Source organism: Haemorhous mexicanus, chromosome 3, assembly GCF_027477595.1.
Source record: "Haemorhous mexicanus isolate bHaeMex1 chromosome 3, bHaeMex1.pri, whole genome shotgun sequence".
In the NCBI taxonomy this organism is placed as follows: domain Eukaryota; kingdom Metazoa; phylum Chordata; class Aves; order Passeriformes; family Fringillidae; genus Haemorhous; species Haemorhous mexicanus.
Genome location: NC_082343.1, coordinates 76,000,231 through 76,027,100, shown reverse-complemented (window position 1 = coordinate 76,027,100; position 26,870 = coordinate 76,000,231). Strand labels below are relative to the sequence as shown.

General features: G+C 34.9%; 1 protein-coding gene across 5 annotated transcripts in view; it reads right to left on the bottom strand.

Moving 5' to 3' along the window:
* The window catches only part of ASCC3 (activating signal cointegrator 1 complex subunit 3), a 251,354-nt gene that overhangs the window by 110,888 nt on the left and 113,596 nt on the right, over positions 1–26,870 (bottom strand). For all 5 annotated transcript variants that reach the window (XM_059842392.1, XM_059842389.1, XM_059842391.1 and 2 more), the window contains one exon: positions 15,758–15,892. In XM_059842392.1, the coding sequence (XP_059698375.1) occupies positions 15,758–15,892 (135 nt within the window). The remainder of the gene's footprint in view (positions 1–15,757; positions 15,893–26,870) is intronic.

Sequence of the window (26,870 nt, the reverse complement as noted above, 5' to 3'; positions counted from 1 at the left end):
GCACGTGTACAGGAGGAGTCTGAGCACCCTGCACAGCCAGTGGGAATCAGGCAGCAGAGCCTGTGAGTGTTGCTGCTCTCTGCCATGCGTGCTCGTGGATGAACTCAGGCTCCACTGCCTGAAGCACAGTGAACTTCACCAACTGCAACAGCAGCTCAGACACATCACACATTTCAGTTACCATGTGCAGTCTCCTAAAACCCCTGTGCTATAATTTCAGCCAGAAAAGCACTCCATGTTTCAAATTTAGACTAATGAACAAGAATTATCCTGGAAAGAATAAAAGACAAATTAGACCTTCAAATAACTTTCCATTGCAACAAATTTCTATTGTAACTGACTCAGGTGGCATTTTCCCAACACTCCCAGATGGCACATATCAGTAATAGCTCTTAATTATCACTCAATATTCCAAGTAAATTGGAACTTAAATTATCTGCCTTCACACTAATCTCTGCTTATTCTGACACTCATACATTAAAATTAATCAGATCATCCTATGTTTTAAATACTGAACATAACAGAACTAAGGAACATCATAGTAAAAGTAGGAATGGAGACTTCACATCGTTTCTATTGATGACAATGGCAACTTAATCAGGGGACATTATTTATCACAAACTCACTTCAGACTTGTTGGAACCCCCAAATGTAATTATGCAACCCCAAAATTACATCCCTATGGCCCCTCCTTTGCGATGGACAAACAGGTGCACAAATTCAGTCTGGCATCACCAGACTCAGTACAGGTCATAGTGCTACTTGAAAGAATGACAATACCCAGTTTTTGTCCACGTGACAAAGCTGATAAGAACACACTCCAACCAAAATGCTCCCAAACTGTGGTCAGATAAATAGTGGGATTAAATGCCTACTTAATCTCATTTTTTCCTTAAGAAGAAAAAGGATAAGAGTTGTTAACTGGTTTTTTTTCTTATCTGTCCAATTTTCTACAGTTATTGGTTTAATTTTTAGTTTGAGAGCAAAATTCCAGACTATTTTGTACTTGATTAAATGAGTTGACTGTGAAATCCCAAAGCTGTCTGAGATTCCTGAGTATAAATTCAGTCATAGGGGAAGAGAGATTTCCATTAATACCAAAAGTAAACACAAGCTTTATGAAGAATTTCACTCCTACCCCCTCAAAACCCCAAAAGAAAATGCTTTGTAGAGTACTGGCCCTCTTTCAACCTCCACCATTACACACAGCATATTCTTTAAATTACAGAACAGAAAATTGAACTCAAGGAAACCTAGACTATGGCTTTAACTCATGAACTCCCATATTTACATCAGCCCCTTTACAGTCACAAAAGAAGCTGCTATTTCTCCCTCAAAAAAAGACAGAAACTCATAGAACCCTTTGGCAAATCTGTATTCAAGGGAAATCAATTAATTCTCATGCATTTTCTCCATCTAATCCCTGTTCTGATGCCAGAAGCTAATTTCCTACATCTTTTATAAGGGTAAATACAAATTTGAAAGATATAAATAGTGACTTTTCCTGTTCACTATTAAGTGTTATTCTGGCAATCAAAACAATGACTAAAAGACATAGACAAATAAATGCTTAAAACTGTCAGTTTTTAAAGCTTCCTAAAATATTTGTGGCTCAATAATTTTTATATCTTTTAAGAAAAAGTGAATGCAGCCTGTATTACATTAATATATATAAATATGTATATGTACTATGCAAATGAATTACATATCATAATTATTACACTTGTACCTTATCTGTTCTGTGTTTATGACATCATCCATTAATGGATGCAAGAAAAGAAAAAGGAAAGACTAAAGAAGGGAATAAGGAAAAAATTATCATAGAAATTTCATACAAATGTAAAGAACCCGTCTTTCAAGTCAAGAAGAGTGCTGCACCTCAGGCAAATGCCTGGAAATCGAACGCATTTTAATTCCCAGTCACCGAAGTGCTCCGAAGTGAAACAAGGACCGAGGGCCTTTGCCGACCATAAAATCAGCGGCATTTCTGTGCATGAAAAGGTACTGCCACAAGGTGGCTCTCAATACTCAGGATTGAAAACTATGACTCCAAAAATGAAATAAAAATCTCCATTTGCTTTGTTTCCTTAAAATTGTAACTGATATGTTTCACCTCCCTTATTCTAGGACACATTTATTTCCACACTAGGAAAATACTTTGAAAATATTTTAAATTCCAACGAAGAGGTTTCTAGGCTCAATCTATAACAGCACAATTTTCCTGTAGTCACTTACTTCTCCCTAAACCAAAGCCTTTTTTATAGTTGGAATTCATATATACATAACTGAAATAACCTTATGTACTGCTTTTGATTAAATTAGTTCTCAACTATTTACTAATACTTGTTCTATTTCACGATGAAAACTATGAAGCTTCTACCTAGAACATGAATTTGTGCATGGACAGCATCTTATAGAGCTTGGTGTTTTTTCTGAAATGCTCTAGCTCTATTATTTAGGTTGTTAAATATCACTTTATCACTTATACTTTTACAGGCTTATTAACAGTCTTGGGTATTTCTGGCTATTTTTCATCCTTTTCTTTAATTACTTTAGTTATGAAAATATCTGTTTTCATTCAATATCTGTTTTCATCACAAGTGTGAAAATCTGAAATTTAAAGAAACTGGAACAGGTAGGAGAAATTAATAAAGAGGGCTATGACTGCCAACTCAGTAAATCTGACAGTACTCAGTAAATATGTGATGCTGTATCAAAGAATTGTAGACCTGTACAGCACTCTCAAAAGTACAGGAGTCTCTAAGGACAATCATCTTGGATATTTCCTGTAGATAAGAGATCTTAGTAGTTACTTCAAGGAGTATGCCTCTTCAGAGGAACAAAATCTAAGGGAATACCTGAAAATAACTATTACAGCTGTTTTGTAACTACAGGCCAATGGAGGAAGAAACTGGGTATGTTTTCAATGTTACAAGGCAGTAAAAACACTTTTTAACTAAGCTACAACAATGGCACAAAAGCCTAGAAAATAATTTCTGGGTGTAAGTGATCATTAAAAGAATTATAAGCAATACTGGTGTATCTATATACTGGTGTATCTATATAAGTGTTTTAAGTCCTTGAATCACTGGGACAAATTTGCATTTTCTTATTGCTTTCAGTTCCAGAAGCTTGCAGAATACCCACACCTGCAAAAAGGTAAACAATATGCTGTGTTTTCTCTATGAAACACTATTTGGTGCTGTATTAAGTTGTGTCCTCAGGGCTTACTCCAAAGCCAACAGTCTATTTTCCATTAGTTTTAGTTATGTTTTCCAATGAGATTCTTCAACTGTAACCAGCTAGGGCTCTGTTCCATTATTCAGCAATACCACAGTTTAAATGAAAGCAGGGAAATACAATATTAACAGTTTCAAACACTTCAGATTTCTGAATGTTGTCCTTGAAAAACATACAGAGCACAATAGTTGGAAAAAGTGATCACTAGAATCAAAGACTTTGCCCTAGAATTCTACATTTGATTACAAAATTCATGCATATCAAAGCCAGAGGTACCCTCACAGAAAGAAAATGTGCAGCATTTTCATCCTTGATGCAATAGCCTTTGATTCTCCAGCTTTTATTATCATTATTATGAAGAGTTTTGAAAGGTTTTTGCAATGCTTTTGATACTCCAAATTCAAGAACCTCAGGGTTTGCCCTGCAGTACAAGGTTTTTAGCATTTTGTCAATAGTTCTCAATATTTTAGAACTTCCAAATATGCAAGTCACAGTTTTTGTCTTAGAAAAAGGAAAAAAGACAGAGAGGAATCCCTAGCACATTAATTACTACCTAGAGGTCATAACCTTAAACACAGCAATAATGACAGCAAATTCAAGTTTCATCTCATAGTGTTAGCACTCACAGCTCATACAACATCCCCAACAGAAAAGGACAGATCCTCAGAGTAGTTAGCACAAATCAAGAAGGCTTCTTAAAAAGGCTGGTCAAGATCTTTATTCAAAGAGATAAGATCTTACATTTCCTTATTTGGAAAAAAAACCCCCTACTATAAGTGAAAACTGAGCAGCAACCAGCAAACATCACTCCTCAAAGAACCAAGATGCTGCAAGCTCTTCTGGTCACAAGTATTTTGCTGCTGTGCAGGGTGGATTATTTCAGCTCTTGCTGAGTTCAGGCAATCAACAGAGGTACACATAACATCTTTCCCCAGGTAATAAGTACTTATTTTTCTTGTCTGAAGATATTTTTTGATTGTTATGGAAAAGCATCTTTTTTTTAGCTATGAAAACTTTATTTTTATTTTAGTCCTGTTGCATCTACTGGAAAACATGGACAATTTGCTAATTTATTTTTTAGAACCCTTGCTAAGCTTCATCAAAGTCTCCCCATATTTAAGGAATTTTCTGGCTGGCCTATGTTGACATCCATTTCAGCGACTCATATTTTCACAATTTCTGCCTTCAGTCACTGAAAAGACCCACCAGAAGAGTTGTACAAAAATTTTTGAAATCCCTTCTGTAGTTTTCTTCCAGAGGTGGCAAACCATCACAATACAGCAAAACATACATACAAATAACTATTTTCAGTATTTTTTTCAGTAATGTTTCAATATTCTAAGGCTTCTCAATTTCTAAATATTTAAAAATTTTTCATTTTTTGCTTTGCTGGCTAAAATTAATTCTTTATCGACTTGCACTGGTATTGTCCAGAGTTGAAGGTCTGATAGGTGGAATGGGGAACATTGATTTGTTTAAGAATTCATAATTCAGCACTGAAATTCACAAGTCTAATACTGATGTCTTCCTATCTGCATTCTTCCAGCATTTTCTCACAAACTGTATACTTCCAAATCTGCCTTCCATATTTTTAGCAATTTTATTTTCATTTCACAATACACAGTAAGATTAATTTTGTCAATTACCAGTTTTCATTATAGTTCATGCCCAGCTTGTGTATACTCTACACTTGTCAAAAACATGATGCTGTTACACTAGTTCCCATTAGCATAATACATAATTTCTAGTTCTAGTTTTTTACTCAAATAAGCCAAAAATTACAACATGGTACATTTAGAAAGATTTATCTAAATGCATATTTATACAATGTTCATTCAAAAAAATCTCAGCTGTGGGAAAAAAATACTGGTTTTCAGATTTTTATGTTTTTTGGGAAACACTCTATAATCAGTTTCTCTTTGTTTTGATGCAACAATAAAAAAGTTTCTGAAATAATTGAGTTGTTGAAAAGAGATTTGCCAAATTTAGGCAAAATTCTAACTTTACTTTGATAAAGGTGACATCAATGGTATCTGTACATTCTAAAGAGTAGCAGTTTGTGGCTTTATACAACAAAATGCTTTCCTACAAGACAATGATTCCCAGCAAGCAGAGATTCCTCTGATTCTTGTCTAACTTTTGAAATTCCAGCTCAAAGGATCTTAAGATGAATTCAAAACAACCAAGATAAAAGAAGATACAACTAATCTTGCAGATACCAAGGCTTCCATAAAAGATATAAAGACATGCTAAAAACCACAGACTGACTATACATGCAATCAAACTTAGACTACAGAAAGAAATATATGGCAATAAATATTTGGCAGTTCTCTAAAAATAAATCTCCACAACTTTTCAGAAGTATGCTCAATTACTTTTTAACTTATTTTTTCTCCAAAGCACCTCTGGCTCTCAGTACGTGGAATCACTGGAATGAAGATCCAATTGAAATCACTCCCTCTTTATGTTTTCTTCTAATTACTCTTTCATTTAAAAGTCTTAAAAGTGTGTGCCCATTCTACTCATTATTTCCCAGTTCATCTTAATTAGATGTCATTGCCAGCCTCAATGCACAAACCCTTTTGTCCAGTTCTGAACAACTCAATATCTTGTGCAAATAACCTAAAGGAATAGTTATAAAGCCCAATGAAATTTGCCTATGTGATGGTATTTGGAGGAGCTGGAAGCAGAAAGTGAATAACAACTGAAATAGTCAACATACATACCTAAACAATTCCACCAAACCATAATGAAACAAATACTTCATAAGCTCTATTATTTTGAAAATAAATGGAATCAAGAATATGAACTGAAATTCAATATTTTCCCCACTTTTTAATACAGCATGTTTTCTAAATGAAGACCTGAATCAAGCATCTAAACGTACCTTGGTGAATCTATTCACTTGCACTGATTCTAACCGTGTTTTTAAAGAGACAGTGTGAGACAATTTCCAATGCTGCAGTGATGTTTTCTGTCATCTTAGGTGTTAATGAAAATGTATTTTTCAATTATAATGGGACAGACCCTTAAATTAAAAAAAAAAACAAACAGTTTAAAGATATCCTATACCTTCATTGTTTTACAATATAAAAATTACATGAATCCTCAGGGAGCAAAGGGGACACAGTCAGTTAACAGTGATACTCCGAAGGGAAAACATCAAGCAATTCCAGAAGAAAGCACATCTATTTATTCTACAGGATAACTGTGAACTACAGGTTTTGTTCTGAATTTTATTTCAGTAAAGACAGCTACAAAGGGTATTCTCTGATGGCCTGAATCTTTAAAGCAATCTCCAACCACTTAAAAAACCAAGACACTGTATCTTTCATTTACAACCCTGAAGAACAGTTCTTTGTGATGAACTTTGAACAGTCAAGTGTGATTGCTAGAAGAAAACACTAAAATAAAATACAATTCACCTGGCCTTGCAAAATTTACTTTATTTACTGAAGAAGAAATCAAACATGTTTTCTAAAAGAATGTCAGTCACTGAACAGCATCAAGCCTGTTGGAGGACAATATAATCACTATGAAATACAAAGTACAACTGATCAACAAGCAGCCCTGACTGTCAGCATGAAATGCAGAAACCCTTCCAATTGTTATTAACTTTTCAACTATTACTCTTCACTGCTAATAATTACTGTAGCTACATTATTTCCTGACAAATGAATTGCTAAGTAGATAGGATCTCTAAACACTATTTTTTAGTCAGCATATGATTTCCATAGAAAGGTACTAAAACTGCATGTGGTCAGAATCATTGGTCAGTATGGTTTGGTGCATCCTATACAAAAAAAGGTGCCTGAAAAATTAAAAAATTGTCTACTGTCTTACTGTGGACATATTGCATAAGGTTACACACTGCAAACTAGAACTAACTGGCACATTTTGGAAAAGCAAGCAAGACCTAGGGGTCTAGGGATTGAAAGCAGCTGAAAACTGGCTGAAGCAACCAAGCTCTTTGGGCTGAAAAGGGGCTAGGGCAGAGAGCAGTTATGCTGACTTGAATATTTATAATTTCTTCTTGCTGGAGTGCTCACCTCTAACCAGGTATTCCCTGCCTTTTAGCCTTAAATGACAGAACAAAATGAAGAAAAGGGAGCTTTATCCATTCAAGATACCTCACATATTTTTAATATACACCTGACCTGATTACACATGGTGGAAACAAGTGGTGGCAAAAATGAGAAGCAGGTAATAGGCTGTGCTACTGAAGCACAAAGAATGCAGTCCTGGTCCCCAAACTTGTGAAAATTAAAACAATCATACTGAGTTTGTTTTTGCTTTTCCCTCCCAAATGTCTCAGAAGTTGATACTTTGTTTCTTTATGATTAGCACAGCTATTCAATATCCAAATAAATTTGATACAATGAATGAGATTTCAAATTGAAATCTTATCCAGGGAAGCTGTTGATTAATAACTACTGGGAAAAGATATAGTAAACTTTTTGATCTGGATTACATGTTAAAGCATCCTAATAGCTAACTGAAGGAGATTTTCACAGTCAAGGGAAAAAGAAATGTTGCAGGGTTTTTCTCTCAGTTCCCAGAATGAAGTTAAAATTTCAGGAAAGACAAACAGATACAAATGCTTATACAAAAAAAAAAAAAAAAAAAAAAAAAAAAAAAAAAAAAAAAAAAAGAGCTAAGAATGCATAGGAAAATATATTAAACTTTAATAAATTCACTTTTTAAATCAGTTAGTTTTACAGTAATATCAACATTTATGCTGATATTACTGTAAATTTATGTGATTTTAAAAGAAATAAACATATGCTGCTACTGACTGTGCAAACCCCTGTAACTGCAGCATCAACCAAATAACTTGTTGAACTACTCATTACAGCAAGCAATGTCATAGCCTGACATCAAGGAACCTCTATTAGCCTAATATTCTTCCCACATCCCACAGAGAAAGAAGTTTCAGTATATTTTAAAAGAAGTCTTAGATTTAAAGAGAATTACCTATTAAAGACATTCATTTAAACAGTAAAGCTTTGAATTTCAGTTTCTATATTTTGAAGCACTAATAAAACATTTAAATAAATCTATTTTCCTTAAGGTCTGAATTTAGTGAATGCAAAGACTGCACTACCTTGTAGAAGACTGCAATAGACTTCATTTAAGGAGAGATGTTTAATCATGTTATAAATATGACAACAGTTTCAAATGATCTTACTAAGCACATTTAGTATTTAATAGGAATTTTGTCAACAATGAAAGGGGATGCTATAGGCAACACATTATCCCAGAGTTTATCAGAGCATTTCCATGGAGGATTAGTAAGAAAAGGCATTAAATCTTATATTTACAGTGGTTAAATCCATTACTGATTTTAACCTGAATAACCCTGAAATAGCTGAGAAGCTCTGTACAAAAGCATAAAACCTCTTTCAGTAGTTCCTTGAAGAAAAACATCAGCACCCTTGTCTGCTGTATTTGCAACCTCAGAGATCATTCTAGAAAAAGGTCTGCTAACCCATTTTTCTTCTAGGAGATCCATTACTAATGCGGTGCAGCTTCTGGAAGTAGAACAAATATTCATGAGGTGGCTTTCCAGTGATAAACAGGATGAAACTAAGCATTGTTGCATATCAAGCTGACACTCATGATAGATAAAACAGAATATACAATCAAGCCCATAGATTAGTGGGGGTGAAAAGTCCATTTTATTTTTTCACAGGATAGCAGAGGACTGTTACTTGTTACATCAGTGCTGCACTATCAGAGCCTGAGAGACAAGACAAGAAGTCTGAAATCCTTGGATAAGAGACTGGTTCTTAGAAATATAGTTGATAACAGAATTCAGCCCATACCATATAGTTTATACCTTCTCATTCATAATAAAAACACTAGAAAATTCCAGCAGACTGTAAACAATACACAGGACTACACAGAGCATCAAGCTGAAATTAGAACTACAAACTTAAAGCTGTGCAAATACAATTTCTAGAATGACACATAAAAAAGTACCTATTATAATAACAAAAATACGCAACAAACTTCAAGCGGTTTTCCTCTTTAAAGGTCAGGAAAAGCAAAAGCAAAAAGAAATTTATCGTTTCTGTCAACTTTTTATTTCAGTTTACAACAGCTAACACTTAACTTTAATATCTAGGAATACTGCTAAAAAAACTGAAGGCAATATTTTTCTATTGCTCACAATATATCCCTCTGTAAAAAGGCCTCCCCAAAATCAAAGTGTCCATCTGAATAACAATGCTAAATTCCACAGCTCAGTGGAATTGCTATATACAGAACACATTTTCCTTAAACACCTGAATTTTTAGGATCACATCTTATTGTGAATTTTGTCTCTGACCTTCAAGCAGGACAACTGAATAAAATATCCCATGAAAGAAATACAGAGCGTTTCACTTCCTTCTCTGAGAGACAATTAGCAAATATTTTTCACAAATAAAAAAATATAGTAATTATAAAACAAATAGGAAACTTCAACATATGTTTGACATTTATTATAGCCTAATGTATTTGAATACATATCCTCACTTTATTTTTATAGTTTTTTTAATGGCATATCAAATATTAGATATGTTATTAGTAAAACAAAAATAAAATTAGGATTGCTCTGAAATAATTAAATGTCAGGCAAATGATTACACATTAAATATTTGATGAATCCTCTCTAAAAATTAATTTCTAATAGTTTAAAAATGTTTGACAGATAATTAAGAGGATTAGTAATTGCTTTTGGATTTTTAAGGCCAGTAAAGAATACAATGCTTTTAATTATTCTATTTTTTCAGTTCTGTGAAGTAGCCTTTACTTCCATTTGCTGTGTCTAGACTAGAACATGCATGATTTGAGCATTACTTATTCTTGTAAGTCATATACTGCATTTCAGATTATTCTAAGTATGTTATTTATCCATTACAGCAAAAACTGCATACAGAATACAAAATAAGGACTGTATTACATTATCAAGATTATTCTCTGCCAGGTATTGCTAAATTTTATGTCAAATGAAATGGCAAGACTGAATGGCCTGTAGTCTGCTAAACTTGGGAACAGTGCCAATGAACATCCATTTATACAAGATAGCTCTTGTCAGACAAACATGATATTATCATTATGAGGCTTAGATTAATCACTCTGCATCACACAGCAGTGATATAATACAGTTAAACTTCTGTCAGAAATTTCATTTATATGATGCAGCATTGGGAATTAAGTACCATATAAAATTAATTTCATTTATTAAAGAGATTAAAATCAGGCAATGATGATTGAAGAAATGAATTGTATATAGGAACTTTCACATGGCAGAATGTCAATGTCTTCAGAGATCCAATTTGACCTATGGATATTTAATATTTGTACCAGTGACCAAAAATTTAAAATACGAACATGCTGATCAAAGGTACAGTTTGGAAAGAGAAACACTCTGAAGGAATGGTAAGTGCTTGCAAGGACAGTTCAGTTCCACACCATCACTTGGCTGACCTACAGGTGAGTGTGGAGGTTTCAGGAACAAAGAAACCAGGTCATGTTTGGAGAATGGATTTTTAAAAGAACCAAGAAAAGCTCTTAAAAGTTGTGTTTTATCCTGTTAATACCCAAATGGTTGCATAAAATGTATGTGATTTATGGTGTAAGGTGTAAGAACTGCAGTGCCAGGTCAGACACACAGTCTGTCTAGAGCAATAGTTCCTTTGAACAGAAAATGCCTAAGGAAGAGGAGTGTGATGGCTTTTCCCAGTATAATCTCTTGGCTCTTCTAATTTTGCCACTGAAAGACTTTCTGAGTAGCTTGATCTACCTCTAACAACAATAATTTGCTATTTAAATGAATAAAAATTTTCTCAGGGAAAAAAATTTAAGTCAATGAAGAGAACTAGCATAAGATCCTGGGTCTAGAGCTCCAGGCAGGCCAATTCAGACATGAGGAATTATACATGTGAAAGCTATAAACATTCTAGAAATTGCTACTGGAGATCAAACAGAATTCTGTGCCTTGCTCAATTCCCTACATCACATTAAAAACATTTCACAACAGCTGGTCCTTCTTGTACACAAAAACTATGAATCCATTAGTATATCCCTGCAGTATTTCTACAGCTCTGATTTGCTCTGTTTAGAACCACAGTTGTCTGCAATAACATTTTCTTTTTTTTTTCCCTAACAGTTGTAATGGTAGAAAACTGTGCAGATACAATTCCTGATGACAGTCACTTAAACCTGTAAATGTAGGCTCTGTGTGTACACCTATATGAAGTTTGTACCTTAGCCAGTAAACCTCTCCAGCATTAGAATTACCATTGAAGGAGAAAACTCCAGCACTTTCAGGCTATCTGAATTTAGCACTGTACTTGATTCAGGCACTGCTATTCCAGCCTCTGGTGTTTAATTCCAGGATGGGTTATTGGAAAGAAAGCAGAAAGTTAAGGAAAATAACTAACCTCTTCATACCCAACTTGACTTCCCTGTGCCTTGTGTCTTTCTTTATCTGTTACACTTTTAAATCTTTAAAAATACTGGTGCTGAAAGTTCCTATGACAAAATACATGATGGCAAAACCCTTTGGTAAGATGCATATACATTACTGCTCTTAATATAGCTACTTCTGTTGGAAATATTTACTGCTAAGAAAGAAAAAGAAAATTTAGATTGAACGGTAATAGTTTTAATAACAGCCCACCACATGCTCTAATCACTGAAATCTTTGGTATACTCATAAGTCTTCATATGTAAGAGCTTTAATTGCTCAGAGAAATGTTGCTGGCATATTACTCATTTTATGATTATTGATGGCTGTTTATGAACAATTGCTGCCTTGGCAGACTATATATCTTATTAGATTAGTATCGTTATTGTGCTAACTGTATATAAATAAAAATATGCCTCAAAGATACATGCTGTGACATAATTATTTCAATGCAGTATATTCACATTAGTTTAAACAGCAAGTTTCTGATGAACAGGGAACACAAAACCACAAATTCCCTCAATATCTTGAAAACTCCTTTTGTAGACAACAGGTTTTGGGTAACAGAGCCAGAATCAACAAAAGAATTAATTTTTATTGTAAATAAAATTAATATAATTTAGCTTTGTTTGTTGAATGTATCCTGAAAGAGGAAAAATGGAAATATGTTGGGAAGAGTTACTGGGGGTGTTTTGCTACTGGTTTCAATATGACTAGGCCTTCATTCTATTTTTAGTATTCCCATTACTGATTTATTTATGCGTGACAGTGAAGGAGCCCTTAAGCACACTGCAGTAGCTAATTTGTGTAAAATACTAACAATAGTAATAAAAAATAATATTTTCCCCCAATATCTAGATCAGACTTACATGCACAAGAAATAAAATAATTCGAATTTACACTCATGAAATATGTGCATATGACATATACTGATCACTGGAAGACTTTAAAGTTCTTCTGTCACTTCATTGCAAGCCATTGCAAGACTCAAGACAGACACAAGAAGGTTATGTGATCCTTGGTTGAGAACACAATTCCCTCTCATTCATTGCTATATGTCCTGGTTTAGGAATGATACTCCCCAGTTTACTGCTCCCCACTGAGAGTCTCCAAACCATGCACTTCTTGCTTGCTTCTCCCCCTCCCACAGCCTCTCCTTGTGCTGGAGAGGATAATTGGAGGCAAAAAGGTGAAGATCATGGGCTGAGATAAAAACAATTTACTGGAAACAGCAGTAAGAGAAGAAAACAAACAGTAACAGCAACAACACTAATGACACAGGGCACAAGAAAGAGGGGAACAATTCACTGTGACTGCTGGAACTGGTGTTACCAGACTACTCTGTTGCACCTATGTGAGCAGAAGGAGCTTCCTTCTCCCCAGAAGACACTCCCTTCCCTCTGCCCCAGCAATGGTGTGAGTTGGTATAGAATAACCTCCAGGTCCCCTCTTGGCTACTTAAAAACATTAATCCAATCTGGGCTGGAATCAGGACACTCTGGTCTTCACACCTTTTCCTTCTTATCTGGTTATAAATTTGTTCGGTTATTGACAGTCACGCTTCTTGTTCTTGTTTGCCCAGACAATCATCACCAGCCTGGTTTGTAAGTGCATTTTGCCTCATCTCCCACACTCTTCCTAGGTACTGATTTATAAGAATTTTTTAAACTCTGTTGGGAAAGACTCCATAATTTTGCATATTACACTTTCATGCCTCAAGTTTCTCTGTAAGAACACTTGGAAGTGTGTACCATTAGTACTGATCTTGTTTACAGCTCTTCCTAAAAAAGGGATGATGCTTATATTTTCATATTAAAAGAGTAGTATTCCCACACAAGAATTCAAATTCTCTTGGGAGTTTGCTTAGAATAACAAGTACATTTCACATCAACCTATATAGTGACAATATTTTACTTGCATTTTTTATGAATAGCATGTAAAGCTTACAATTTAAGTACTCACTTTCATTTACCTCTCTTTCCCAGTTTCTTCCTCACTTCCTGAATCACAATGCCAAGCCATCACTGTTTTCAGTGAAGGTGAATGCCTCCCTATTCCAGCCATTTCTTCAGTGTAAAAGCAGAGAGATTTGTCTGCTTCATGGCACTTTTCCAGCAGATTCTACTGTGTAATTCTCTAAATAAGCCAAAGATTGCTCTCCCAAAGACCAAAGTCCTAAGTCTCACTGTTTACCATCACAACCTTCCTCTGAATACTGAGTGCAATCACAACTTAATTTGCCTTTCATGGAAATGGTTGTTGCCGGTTCTTGAGCAGCAAAGTAGGGGCTTGGTTGGACTCAAAAGCAGTTCCTAAGTGCAGCTTATGAACCTCATGGCTGGCCTGAATAATGCCACTATCCCAGATAATGGTTGAAAATGAAGTGGGGAGACCTCTGCCAGTATCGACAAGGGTAAGTCACAACCACTATGTCTGCCTGGACATAGATAGTCCACAACAGATCTCAAGCAGAACCTCCCTGTCCCTTCCTTCCTGCTCCCACCTTGAAGCAGACAGGAGCTGCACATGTCCAGTTTCACTGTGGGGCTCTGCACAGTCAAAGATCACCGTAACAGAGAACACAACTTCCTCTCCTCCCCTTCCCTGTCTGTGCTTTCCAGTTCGGTGCATTCGATGCACTGCCTCAGAGATGAAATCTACTGCTCTATCCACAAGTAATAAGCATTACAGCACATCAAACCACATTCCTATCACACACATTCCAAACAGGTTTAGAACTTGTCTCTGTGACAGTTTTGTGGTTTCCATTGACACAGGAGTATGCTTCCTAATTAATTTAATCTAATATAATTAATTAATGAAAAGTAAAACTAAAGATACAGGAGCTGTTTTTACTGACATACACAGCAAGTTGGATGAATGCTTCTTTGACACATATCTCACAAAATATGCACTGCTGAAATAAACATAAAATTTTTCTTAATTTCTTCGGCAATAATTTTGACTATCTAAATAAGTACTAGTATTTTCAATAGCTTATTTTTTTCTTGTATTATATTAAAAAGCTAACATTATTTTTAATAAATGAAGAATTTCAGTTTTTTTCTAAAAAATCTAATGAAAAAATGTTCAGCATTAATTAGTGCTACAGTAGAAACATGGGGTCTTCAAGTTCAAGTTTGATGTTATTTTTATAATACAGCCGATACTAGCATCTACTAGAAAAAGAGGGGCTTTTAAATATGCTATGTTATGAAATATAATTACATCAATTGATAACATAGTTTAAAAATATTTATTATAGCTCTCAGAAGCATCTTGCCAAAAAGAACATAATTTACCCTGATTTCTCCACGTTTCAGAAATCTGATTCTGCCAACTGTAACATCTATGCTCCATTCATAATTACTAGACTGAATGAATCTTTTCACATTCTCTTCAGAGGTATATAATAAACTAACATATTTATTATAACTAAAAACAGACACAAGAACCAAAAACCCTCAGAAGATTGTAATTCACAGGTCCAAAATACTGAAGAGTTTATAGGTATACTTGCCAGTGCAAGAAAATATCTCCCATATGTATTAAAACTTTTACAGTAAGTATCTTCTCTAGGTTCATGGGGAGAAATCAATTATGGAAAGAGAAAGAACCTTATTTTTCATGAGATCTTAGAAAGACACTGCTAAATCTAATCTTTAGACTTCAGTTGATATCACCAAATACAAATGCCACACAGAGCACAGAATTAGGAATTGTTATGGAAATATTCTTTCAGCAGATATAATGGCATATTCCTTGAAACTGGTGGTTTAGAGACTTCCTTAGCTGCAAACATGAAGGTTACTGTCAAGTAGTGCAAGTTGCATAAAACATAATTATCAGCTTTATCTTAACAAACTGAAAATAACAAGACTTTGCTCTTCCTTTACTATTACTCCTTCTATTCCCCTATTCAATTCAGCAACCTCATATGACTTTTCAAAGCAAAATCTTCCCAGAAGCTCAAAAATGCTGCATCTATTCCCATGCTGGACTGTCTTGTAAAAAATATCAATTCCAGACTGAAAAGACTACCAGTGTAAATTATTCACTTACCTGCTTTTCAGCTTGTCCATATTCTGACCCTTGGGGTGACAAGAAGTGACAAATATGACCATTGTTTTTTGCCTTTTCTCGAAGAGCCATAGCAGTTCGTACCGTAGCATTTCTAGCATGAACAAACACCATCACCTTCAGACAGAAAGAAACAGGGCCAATGAGAAATTAAAAAAAGGTTTAATCAAATAATGAAAACACTTTAATTACAAAATATTGCCTATGGGAATGACAAAAACTAGTTAATACATGACATACTGATGAAAACTAATGCCACTCAAAGGCAATTAAAGGATGGTCCTGTCTATATTGTTATTTAGTATTTTCAAAGAGCTTTTGAGAAGACTGTATTTTAAAAAAAATCTAAAGTCTTTAAAAATAGAGAACAATTGTTGGCCATAAACAGTTCATGTTCACAAAGCACTGAGATTAACATTGATGTAAAGAGTTGTGTTATTTGACATATCCTAAATGATCTGGAAACAAATACTGGGCTGATAAACATTCTGATGCTACAACTTGGCTATGTGAGAAAAGAACAACCAATCAAACAGAAGAGAACTACTCTGCAATGCTCACAGTTAAAAGCCCACAAGAATATTACTACTTTTAACAGCAGGACCACTAATGCAATATTCAAAAGCCATGAAAACACTAATCAAACTGTTTGAGAGAAATGATTTTTTTTCATGCTGTTGAGAATGTCAAGAGATCTCAAAAAAGAGTTGGAGTCTTTCACCTAAAAACAACTGAAATACTCTTTCTTTCTTTCTGGTTACTGCCTGCCATAATGTATGTCTAGATACAATCCTGTGAGCTTTAGAAACTTTGATAGCACTCAGGATACACACTTCAAAAACTGAAATGGGACAGATGGATTGGGACCACATTGAGTTCCCTTTCTCTTCTGCCTATTATACTCACTAAATGTCAATAAATTCATCAAGTATAAACAAAAAAAAGCACACGTTTCTGCTTTTAGTTAGCAGAGTTTTGGAATGAAACTTCAGTTATGATTTCTAAAGCTTCTGCCTACATGTATGACAATCTCTGACACCACAGCAATCATTCATTCACTAAGACCTTAGTATGCAGACAATAACTAAGAAACAAGCATTGTGAAACTGTCCTCTACCCAGAAGCCTTTCTACAGTTCTTATAGACACTTAATTTTCAGATGTGCAGCACATTTCTTTGATATTTATCTGCCACTGGTTTAACAATGTACAGCTGAATTCATTGGCTTTTATGCATTAAATGATCACATATCAACTCCTGAAAAAATTTAAAGTGATTGCAAAATTGTTGACTAAAAAACCAGAACTTTTCAGACAGACAACAATCTCTGTACATCTTGTTACATCTTGTAATCTCTGTACATCACAACATGTTTTTAAAGAACCAGTCTGAGCTAAAAATTGACATGTAACACCTTGTTGGATGTTTTTTTCCCAATGAAGTCAGTAAACATTAATCAAATATACTGTAAGCCAGCAATATAGTCATAGCAGGGTTAATTTAGCCTGTCCTAACTGTGTCAGAGAATATTATATTTCAGTGGCAAAATCTCTGCGCATTACATTATGCAAATAAGTTAGGAAAAGTAATTTAGAATAGAGAGAAGTGGTTCCACAGTTACAAGCTGTGTAATTAGATCTGTACTTTGCAGTTCAAAGCCAGCTCTGGTGTATATAGCCCTAGTGCTGAAAGCGTCTGCTGCTGCTCTCCTGAAACCAAAGCTTTAAATAATAAAAAATACACAAGAAAGGAGAAAGCAAATGTCTCTGGCTAGGTTACCTCCTCAGAATTCTCACAAAGAATAAAACAAATCAAACCTTTTACTGAAAACTTTGTTTAAAATTCACATCAGGAACAGCTTGCATTCCCCAAAGAGTTGCATATTCCAGGTTTTAATCTTTATGAAACATGCTAGTGCATCACCAAAGCACAGAGAAGTGTGCTATTATTACTAAAAATGTATAATCAGGTACTTGAAATATCTTGAAATACATTTCTTCTGCCTTGGACAGCAAAGATGCTTGGATTAACTTTTCCCCCTGGAAAATACATATCTCAAACTGACATTCTCCATGATAGCCTAAAAATGTATCATTTTTTGGGTAAACATGCTGACTCTTTCAGTTATCTTTCCATCTTCCTATTAAAAGTGCTGGTTACTTGAATGCTTGAGTTCAGCAATTCTCTTACTGAACACCTCTCCTTGATGAGAGAAGGCCTAGGTTTTGCCAGCCACTTTGCATCATACCTTTAAAGAAACTAAGACTAAAGAATGAATTTATTTAATTCAACATTGATATTAATTACGTGGTAATGAAACAAGCATCTATATTTTAGCCTCAAGACACTGTTTGGCTTCACACAGCTAAATCCTTATAACATGCTCTTTTATGTGGCTCTTGATCTGGGTATTACTTCTACTGAAAATGAACAGTAATGGATATTGATCAACAGATTAATCTGTCCAAACATTTTCTGCCTTGAGGTCAGCATGAAAACTCCTACAAGTATTTTACAAAACTCAATTCCTAAAAAGGTTTCAACACTTTTCCCCAAGGACTGCTAATGGCACCTATTTATGTTAAAAACATCTCCCTCCACATGATAAAATGGAACCACCTTACAGACTAAGTAAAACTCTAACATGCAGCCTAATTCTAAAGAGTAATAAAACTGCTTTTCTCTTGTGCTGTGATTTCTCCCTAACTGCCAAGACACAGCTCAAAATTGCAATGCCCAGCACTTACAAATGAAAAGTATATTACATCCAGAATATACATGAAAACAACACACAGAGCTCACTAATGGCTCTTGATCAAAAATGATGCTAAATTAGGATATCTTAGATTACCAGATCTAACTAATATCATAGCAGTGTATTAACGTGATTTCCCAATCCTCTCACCAAATCCAGTGAGAGACAGTCTCATGAAGAACTATCAAGAACGAATAACTAAGAAAACCAGCAATAAATAAGAAATTTCATAAGTTGACCCATACTAAAGCTTAAAAAGTTAAACTTAGAAATTGTATTTTTGCTTTAGCAGATTTTTGTATTTTGCATATTAAAGTTCTTCCACATATTAAACAACACCATGGGAATGGAAAAAGCTGAACAGGCTGTCACTTGCTAAGGCAGCAAGAGAATTTGAATTTACTTTCTAATTATTTTAATTAATGTTAGTACATCTTGTATTTAGAAGAAATATTGATATAATTTGCATGTGTACTAAGATCTTTTACTACAGAAAACTGAAGGATTACTAAGCTGCCTACAACCAGTGCTAATTAGACATTTTTTATATCCTTCCTTTTCTACAAAAAATTCACAATGTAAAGGCAGACTGCATTTACTCATCGCATAACACTAAATAATGTGGATTGGAATATATGAATTTTCATTCAAGGTTGAGAAGTCAAATAAAATTAAAGAGAAATATTTAGGAAACTATGCTGAAGAACAAAGCTGCACAATACCATACAATATTTTAACAGAAAACATTAATTAACAACAAAGAAATATATAATGTTTCATCAGCTAATCAAAACAGTGATATATTTTGAAGTCTTGATAGACTGCCATTAATCACTGTCTAAATTTTGATTTATTCACTCAAATTACTTCAGATCATCCCTGTTTAAACAAAACCTAGGATTTTTCAAAACACTCTATATAATCTCATTAAAAAAATCTATTTAACATCACTATTTATCTAAATACCTTTCTATTTTGATATACTAGGTTTTAAGGGGTAATTACTCCACTGTGCAGGTATTTTTACTATTGCTGCATGCACTTGTCATTTATTTATCTGCAGTAATAGCACCGTTTAAAGACGTGCTCTATAATTTCAATTTCTGTATTTATTTTAATGTGGAAATGTATATTTCCTTAAAATGCGACTACCCCAGTGAATGTTTTATTGCACAGTCCCATCTAATTTTTTTATTGCTTATGAATCACAGAATCTTTTGAGTTGGAAGAGAATGACAAGGATTATCAAAGTCCTCCTCCTGGCCTGGCACAGGACAACCCCAAGAATCCCACCATGTGTCCAAGAGCACTGTCCAAATTCTTTTTGAATTCTGCAGGGCTGGTGCTGTGACCACTTCCTGGGGAGCCTGTTCCAGTGCCCAAGGACCCTCTGTGTGAAAAACCTGTTCCTAATATCCAACCTAAACCTCCCCCAGCTCATCTTCATGCCATACAGGAAACTATGTAAAGGGCTCTGGTAGGGACATTATATTGGAAGTTCTTTATTTTCTTCCAATGGCCCTCCCTTAATTTTGCCTTGTGTGTTCTACATCTATCCATTAAAAAAATGCTCTATTACACAAATTTTGAAATACTATCATATTTCTTATTCTTAATTTCCATTTCTCTTACAGTAAGGGTATGACTAAGGATAAGTCTTTGTTATGATCTTTCCCATTTGCCCCAGGGACTCTGGGGTTCCTAGGCAAATCTTACTAGCAAGACCAAAGCAAAGAGGACATTGAATAGCTCAGTATTACAGATGTTTTATGTCACAAGGTTTGCTGCCCCATTCAGTAAAGAGCCATTCAGTAAAGAGCCATCATTTTCCTTAGCTGCCTGCTTGCTGCTGCTGCTGCTTCTTGTGGAAGCCCCTTTTACTGTTGTTTACACACCTTGCCAGAGTCACCTTCAAACAGTTTGGCTTTCCTAATCTTATTTCTGCATGCTTGGACAATGGTTTTATATTACTCCTGGGTCTTCTGTCCCTGTTTTACCCACCCTTATCATCTTTGTCAGGAGTTTCTTTCTCATCCACACTTGCCTTGGGCCATTTTGCTTGATTTCCTGCACATCAGGATGAGCTGTTCTTGAGCTTGGAAGATCTGATTCCTGAAAAGCCCCTAGCTCTTCCAGACCACCTATCATAGAATTCTTTCAAGACTTCTGAAAAGGACAAAGTGTTCTCAAGCAGCCCAGGACAATGCAGCTTTTTTGCCTTATTCCCTCCATTAGAACCTTGAACCCCACCATCTCATGGTCACTGCAGCCAAAACATTTCCCAGCATTCAGATCCCCAACCTGTCTTTCCCTTTTTGTAAATACAAGGTACAGCACAGCAACAACCTTCAGCAGCTCCTCAATCATCTCTGTTGGGAAATTGTCATCAACGCACTCCAGAAACTGGATTGCTTTTGCTCTGCTGTGCTGTCTCTCTAGCAGACATTGCAGTGGTGAAGTCCCCCCAGAAGGCCAGGGACTACAAACATGAGGCTTCTTCTGTCTGAAGAAGGCCTCATTTACTTTATTCCTGAGCAGTGTCTGTAGCAAAATCAACACTGCTTATGTCTATCTACTGGCTAATCCTCCTCCTAAACTCTCAGCTGGCTCATCATCCATCCCTAGGCAGAGCTCCAGGTAACCCTGCTGTGCTTTCACACACAAGCTTCTTGCTGCCCTAACCTTGACCTTGCATAAGACTCTGTTTCCATCCATTGCAGCACTCAGTCATGTGAGGCACCACATCACATCTCTGATCTCAATAACATCTTAGCTCAGCAATTAGGGATGCAAATCCCTAATTTCTCCCTTTTGTTCTGTATGCTGCCTGTAGCAATATACAGGCATTTCAGAGAGGCACTCAGCTATGCCCATGTAAAATGTGACATTGCATCCTCTGCTGCTATGTAAAGCTGAAAGATATAGGGGTGGGCTGTCATTTCCAGGCCATGGATACAAGGATGTATTTCAAGGCTATGGATAAAACAGCTATAGACTAAGTGGTACTGAGCCTCTAGCATTAAAATAGGAAACTCTCATGACATCAGACTTTTACATTGGAGTACAGCCAGTGTGCACGCAGCAGTACTTTTTGGGAGGATGATTTAAGTGAAAATTACTTGCCCACATGAAACTTGACAACTCTGCCTTTAAACAACAGTTATATACATTTTCCACTAAAGAAAACCTGTTTCAGAACACTATAATAGGATCTGTGCTATCTTCCATTTGTAGCGTTAGCCAAATATATCACAAACTGCAGAGGAGAAATGAATAGAGTGAAAATTAAAGCAGAGGGTGAATTAAAAATAAGACAAACAAACAATACTTTACTGACTTCTACAGGTAATGGAAATTATTCTGAATTTTAATTGACAGGATAGAAATAGAAATACCAATAACTATTCTTGTATAGAAAATTAAGCAAGAATAACTAGTCTATTACTATGCAAATATATGTCATTAGGCAGTTAGCAATTGCATTTTTGCAGATGCCAATGGACTTGAATGACAATTATTATTCAAAATTATAAGCAGCTTTTCACTGTATCTTTTTTTAGAAAAAACAAGATCATGCAATAATTTGTTTCAAGCATTTCCCTTTGTCCTGTTTTGACACTAACTATTTTGACTTTTTATAACAAAATATGTTTCTGTGGTATAATAAACTATATTTTCAACAAATATCACTCTAGATAAAGAGTTGTCATGTTCACCATGTCTCTTCTTATGTTTTTAAACCTACACTTACATGTCTAACATTCATAATATGCAAAAATGACCCAGGAGTCAGAAGTCATAAGCAGATTCTGTTCAGCTTTACTAAAGAAAAGGAACATAGAAGATACTGGAGAAATCTTTATTTCTATTCCTGTTACTTTTACTTAAGCAAAAAAAGATTAAGAAAGTTGCCATGTTGCAAGTTGCCATCTCTATCTTCTGGTTTTGGTAAAATAAACTACTAAACAACTAAAAGAACAGTCATGATTTCTAATTTATTTTTTATCAGCATTGATTTAAATACCTTTATCCAGATTTTTGCTCCTAATCAGCAGGTATTCTATATTATCAGAAAAATAAAGAAACTGCTTTCAAGGACAAGCAGTGTTTTTCGTATGAAACTTACTAAGTTATGAAGAACTTAAATGATGCATTTATTGTAAATGGGAATAAACTGTGCTCGAACAAATCAAATCTTGTTCCTAAACTCACATGCGACATACCTAGTCCTTCTCAAAATATCCTAGCCTAAATAAGAGTATCATAAATACCTCATGATGAAAAGGCATGCAATTATCCAAATGTATTCTGGAATCATCTTTTCACCAGTAGCCACAAAGAAAACACTCAACACCACAGAATTACATAAATGAGAAACTTCATAGTCTGGAAAGCGATTAGAAATATAAAGTCAAAAGGGATTTTCTGATGCATTTTAGTGAAAATTTATTTTCCATCCTCATGGATTCCTCAAAATACCTTATTTCCTACAGCAACCTATGTTTCTGTGTATTTCTAACTGAAACCCACCAATGACATTACCATTGGATTCTCAGCTTACACCTGTTAAAAGTCCATGACAAGCATAAGGTCTTGGTGGACAGTAGCTGCCTTGGTAACAATTTACAGATATTTTGACAAAAATCAGGTATTTTATTTACATGGTTGATACTATCATGATAAATTAAGCACATAGATCCTTTTCTTTCAGAGCTACAGGGCAAGAATTTTCAAAAGGTTTGAACCACTGACAATGCTTAACATATCTTTTGGAGTATCACTTAACCTTGCCATTGAATTCTAACTGAAAAATAATGTGCAGCTGACAGAAATGCACAGACTTAACTTCCTACAATCTTCTAGAATGCTAATGGTCTGCAGTGTCAAATCTGAAAAACAGCTCTGAACACAGAGCTACTAAAACTCATCGTATATGGCTGCAAGACTGGTCAAGCTGCCTTTGCCACACTTGCAGTAAATCTGCAACTCAACACTTAGGTCATCCACAAGAGGCCAACTGGCCTAGGATGTATGTAACTAGCAATTACTTCATTTAAATAAAATTTTAGGCTATGAGAAGTTGCTTATCTGGAAATAAATTTGATTTTTTTTTGTTTGTGTTAATGATTCAATGCAAATTCATAATATCAGAAGAAGAGTAATTCTAAACAGCAGCACTTGCTAACTCAGATTACCAATACTGACAACACCATGTAGCTGTGCAGGACTGCAGACATAAACTGAACACCTCACGTACTCATAACTAATGAGAAGATATTAAATTGGTGTTTCTGGTGTACATAAAATCATTGTGAACACCTGAGTACACATACACAGACAAACTATTACATAAATACAAGCGTACAGGTAAAAATTAGCATACTGCATAGAAACATTGCACACAAACATTTGGAAGGCTCCCTAATTGAAGAATTATGGGGTTTTATACACATAACTTGTTATGGCATCCATTTCCAGCAATTTCCTCAGTGGCTCATAAAGGCAGCTGACAAGGTATATGCTGAAAATCAAACGAATTTGGGCAGAAAATATAGAGAAAAATACGATATACATATCATTTGACAATATTATGAAACATCTGGTATAAAGCACTTTTTGAAGTGCACAGCACATCACTATATTTTTTTCAATTAAAATAAGAAACAAAATTTCATTTAAACAGGCATAATATTATACTATTATATCTTTAAAGTTGAAAAGGCAGTTATTGTGGAAATGAAGAAAATAAATAAATGATGAAGAGGCAGAACATTAAAATAGTGCACCATCACTGAATAACTTTGTGATTTTGTTAAAGAAACCACACGTAGAAATGGGCCCTAATTGTGCAAAGGCTGCAAAAGAAAATGATACAAAAACCTCAATTCTTCATTTAATCAGCTGACAGAGAAGTAACACTTAAAAATCATCAGTCATATTTCAGTTATCCTGCCAGGTCACTTTACCTTCTGTATTTGTCTATTTTTATTCATACATGTGCACACATATAAAAGTAGAAGCAATATACACACATATATATGCAAATAAGCTACACCAGATGATGAAAGAGAAACAATCTGTGCAGACACAGAGGTACAAAAACTCAGGCTGAAATCAACTCTTTAAAATGAAAATCTAGAAGAAAGCCTCAGTCTAGATGAAGAATACAAGTTAATAAACTCTGTAAATTCTCAGACTTATTTGTCCAAAGCATGCTATAAACACTATTTCACCAAGGAAAAAAATACTAGGACAAGCTTAATTCTCAAGGTACTGAGTCCCAGAGAGACCTCTGAAGAAAATAATGTTTTATTAAATCTTATCTCAAGACATGGCTATAAAAGCATTGTCAACAGCTCCAGTAACTAAGCTTATTAAACTTTTATCTTCACACGGCTTCTGCAGCCAAATAACAGCTGGAAAACTGATAATAAAGAAATTTAATCCATCATTTTTACAGATGAAATGAATACCTGTCAAATTCACTGCTGACAATTTAATATAATAGATTTAAATTAACTACTCTGTTTCTTTTTTAGTTTAAGATAGCTCAGAAAAACAAGATGACACTTTTAAGTACTGCAAAGTTCAATTGTTGTACATAGAGAATAATAACAGACAAAGTGAATGCTTTATGTGCAATATGCATCACAGAACCAGTTCTGACTATATAAGTTTAAGTAAAATTTGCTTCTGATCTGAGACAACAAAAATCCTAATTTGAAAGAGTAAACTATTAAAAATCTGTGCAAGGTGACACTTAGAAATCACTCTAAAACTTTTAAAAAATTTATTTCACCTCAAAATTATTTCTAATGAAGTAAATGCAGACCAGTAGTGTAAGACAACTCTTTAATTAAGAACATAAATTCTAATTAATAAAGCAATCTTGATCTCCAGAAAACTGCGTAGTAACCACCCAATGCATGGACTAATTAAAAATGTTACAACTATACATGGCTCTATTCTGCACATTCATTTAATTTTAATAGATAGAAGGTAAAAGCTCGTGACAGGTAAATCAGATGCAGTTGAGACAATACTGCAAAAGCAGAAGAGAACACAGTCCAGCCAAACCTAAAAAACTAGCTCAAAGGAGAAGAGTAAAAGCCCAGAAACTAACAATGTACTTCAAAAAGCACTTTCTTCAAAAGGTTGAAAAAACTGAACTGAAATAAGCACAAAATGGGCAATTCAAAATCACCACTCGAAGTGCCTCAACAAGAACAGATGGTTTGTATAAAGCTGTTCATTGTTACTTTTCATCCACATTTTTCATCCTAGTAGTGAGATTTCTAGCATGTTAATTCAAAAAAGAGTTGTTGTATCTCTACTGACCTGCAGTTATTAGCTTTAGTTAAGTGGAGTTGTTGCTAATTTTGTACAATTACTACTACTGCATTCCTTTTCTGATGTTGTGTTGAGGCTTTCAAAACCATACAGCATTTCAAAAACCCAAGTTCTTTGCAATAGACAATTCGACATCTTTTCCCACCAGAAAAGCTGTTCCTTGCACAGTTAAACCACTTCTAAAGCCATGATGTCTCCTCAGTATTTATGTATTGACACCTTGAACCTCAAGGTACTTATGTACTGACACCTTGAACCATAAACAGCCAGGGAATGAGAACCACAGAAAGGTGTCAGAGCTCCTACTGAACAGCCAGCTTTTGCTATGAACTGAAAACACCAAGCTCAGTGAGAAAATGAACTTTCAAGGAACCACAGAATAAGCTGAGCCAGAAGGGACACTCATGGATTGTCAAGTTCAGCTCCTAGAGTTTCCCTGAGTACAAGAGCTAGCGAAAGAGAAGATACTGTCACATCAGACTTACACAGAAAAGTCCCAAAAGCAATGGGAAAACAGGAACTCTTGTCTTAAAAAGGAAAAGAGGTTTCAGAAGATAAGAGAATGCCAAAGGCCCTCCAAGTTAAAAACTGTCATAAACAGAAAAAATGGCAAAGGAGCAAAGTGCATTGGATATGTAACCAGGACTGGAACTTAGATACCTGTGACTGAAGATGAGTAACAGGAGTATTGTAAGTAAGTCAGCAAAAAAAGCCATACAGGAGAATAAAGTGCAGAGAGAAAATCTAAGAGACCTGCTGAAACAACACCAAGGGCAAAGAAAACACAGGACTTCTTTTGAAGGTTTAAGCAATATCAAAGAGAATCACTTATAAGAAAAAAAAAAAACCAAGAAAATGGAGAAACAAATGAGGTGCATAGTCTAAGGAGAGTGGCAAAAGAAGAGTTTTATGACTGCAGTTTGAGGAAGAACCTCCTTCAAAAGCTTTCAAGGACTTCAGCAACAACCCTTCTAATTGATAAAACAAGAA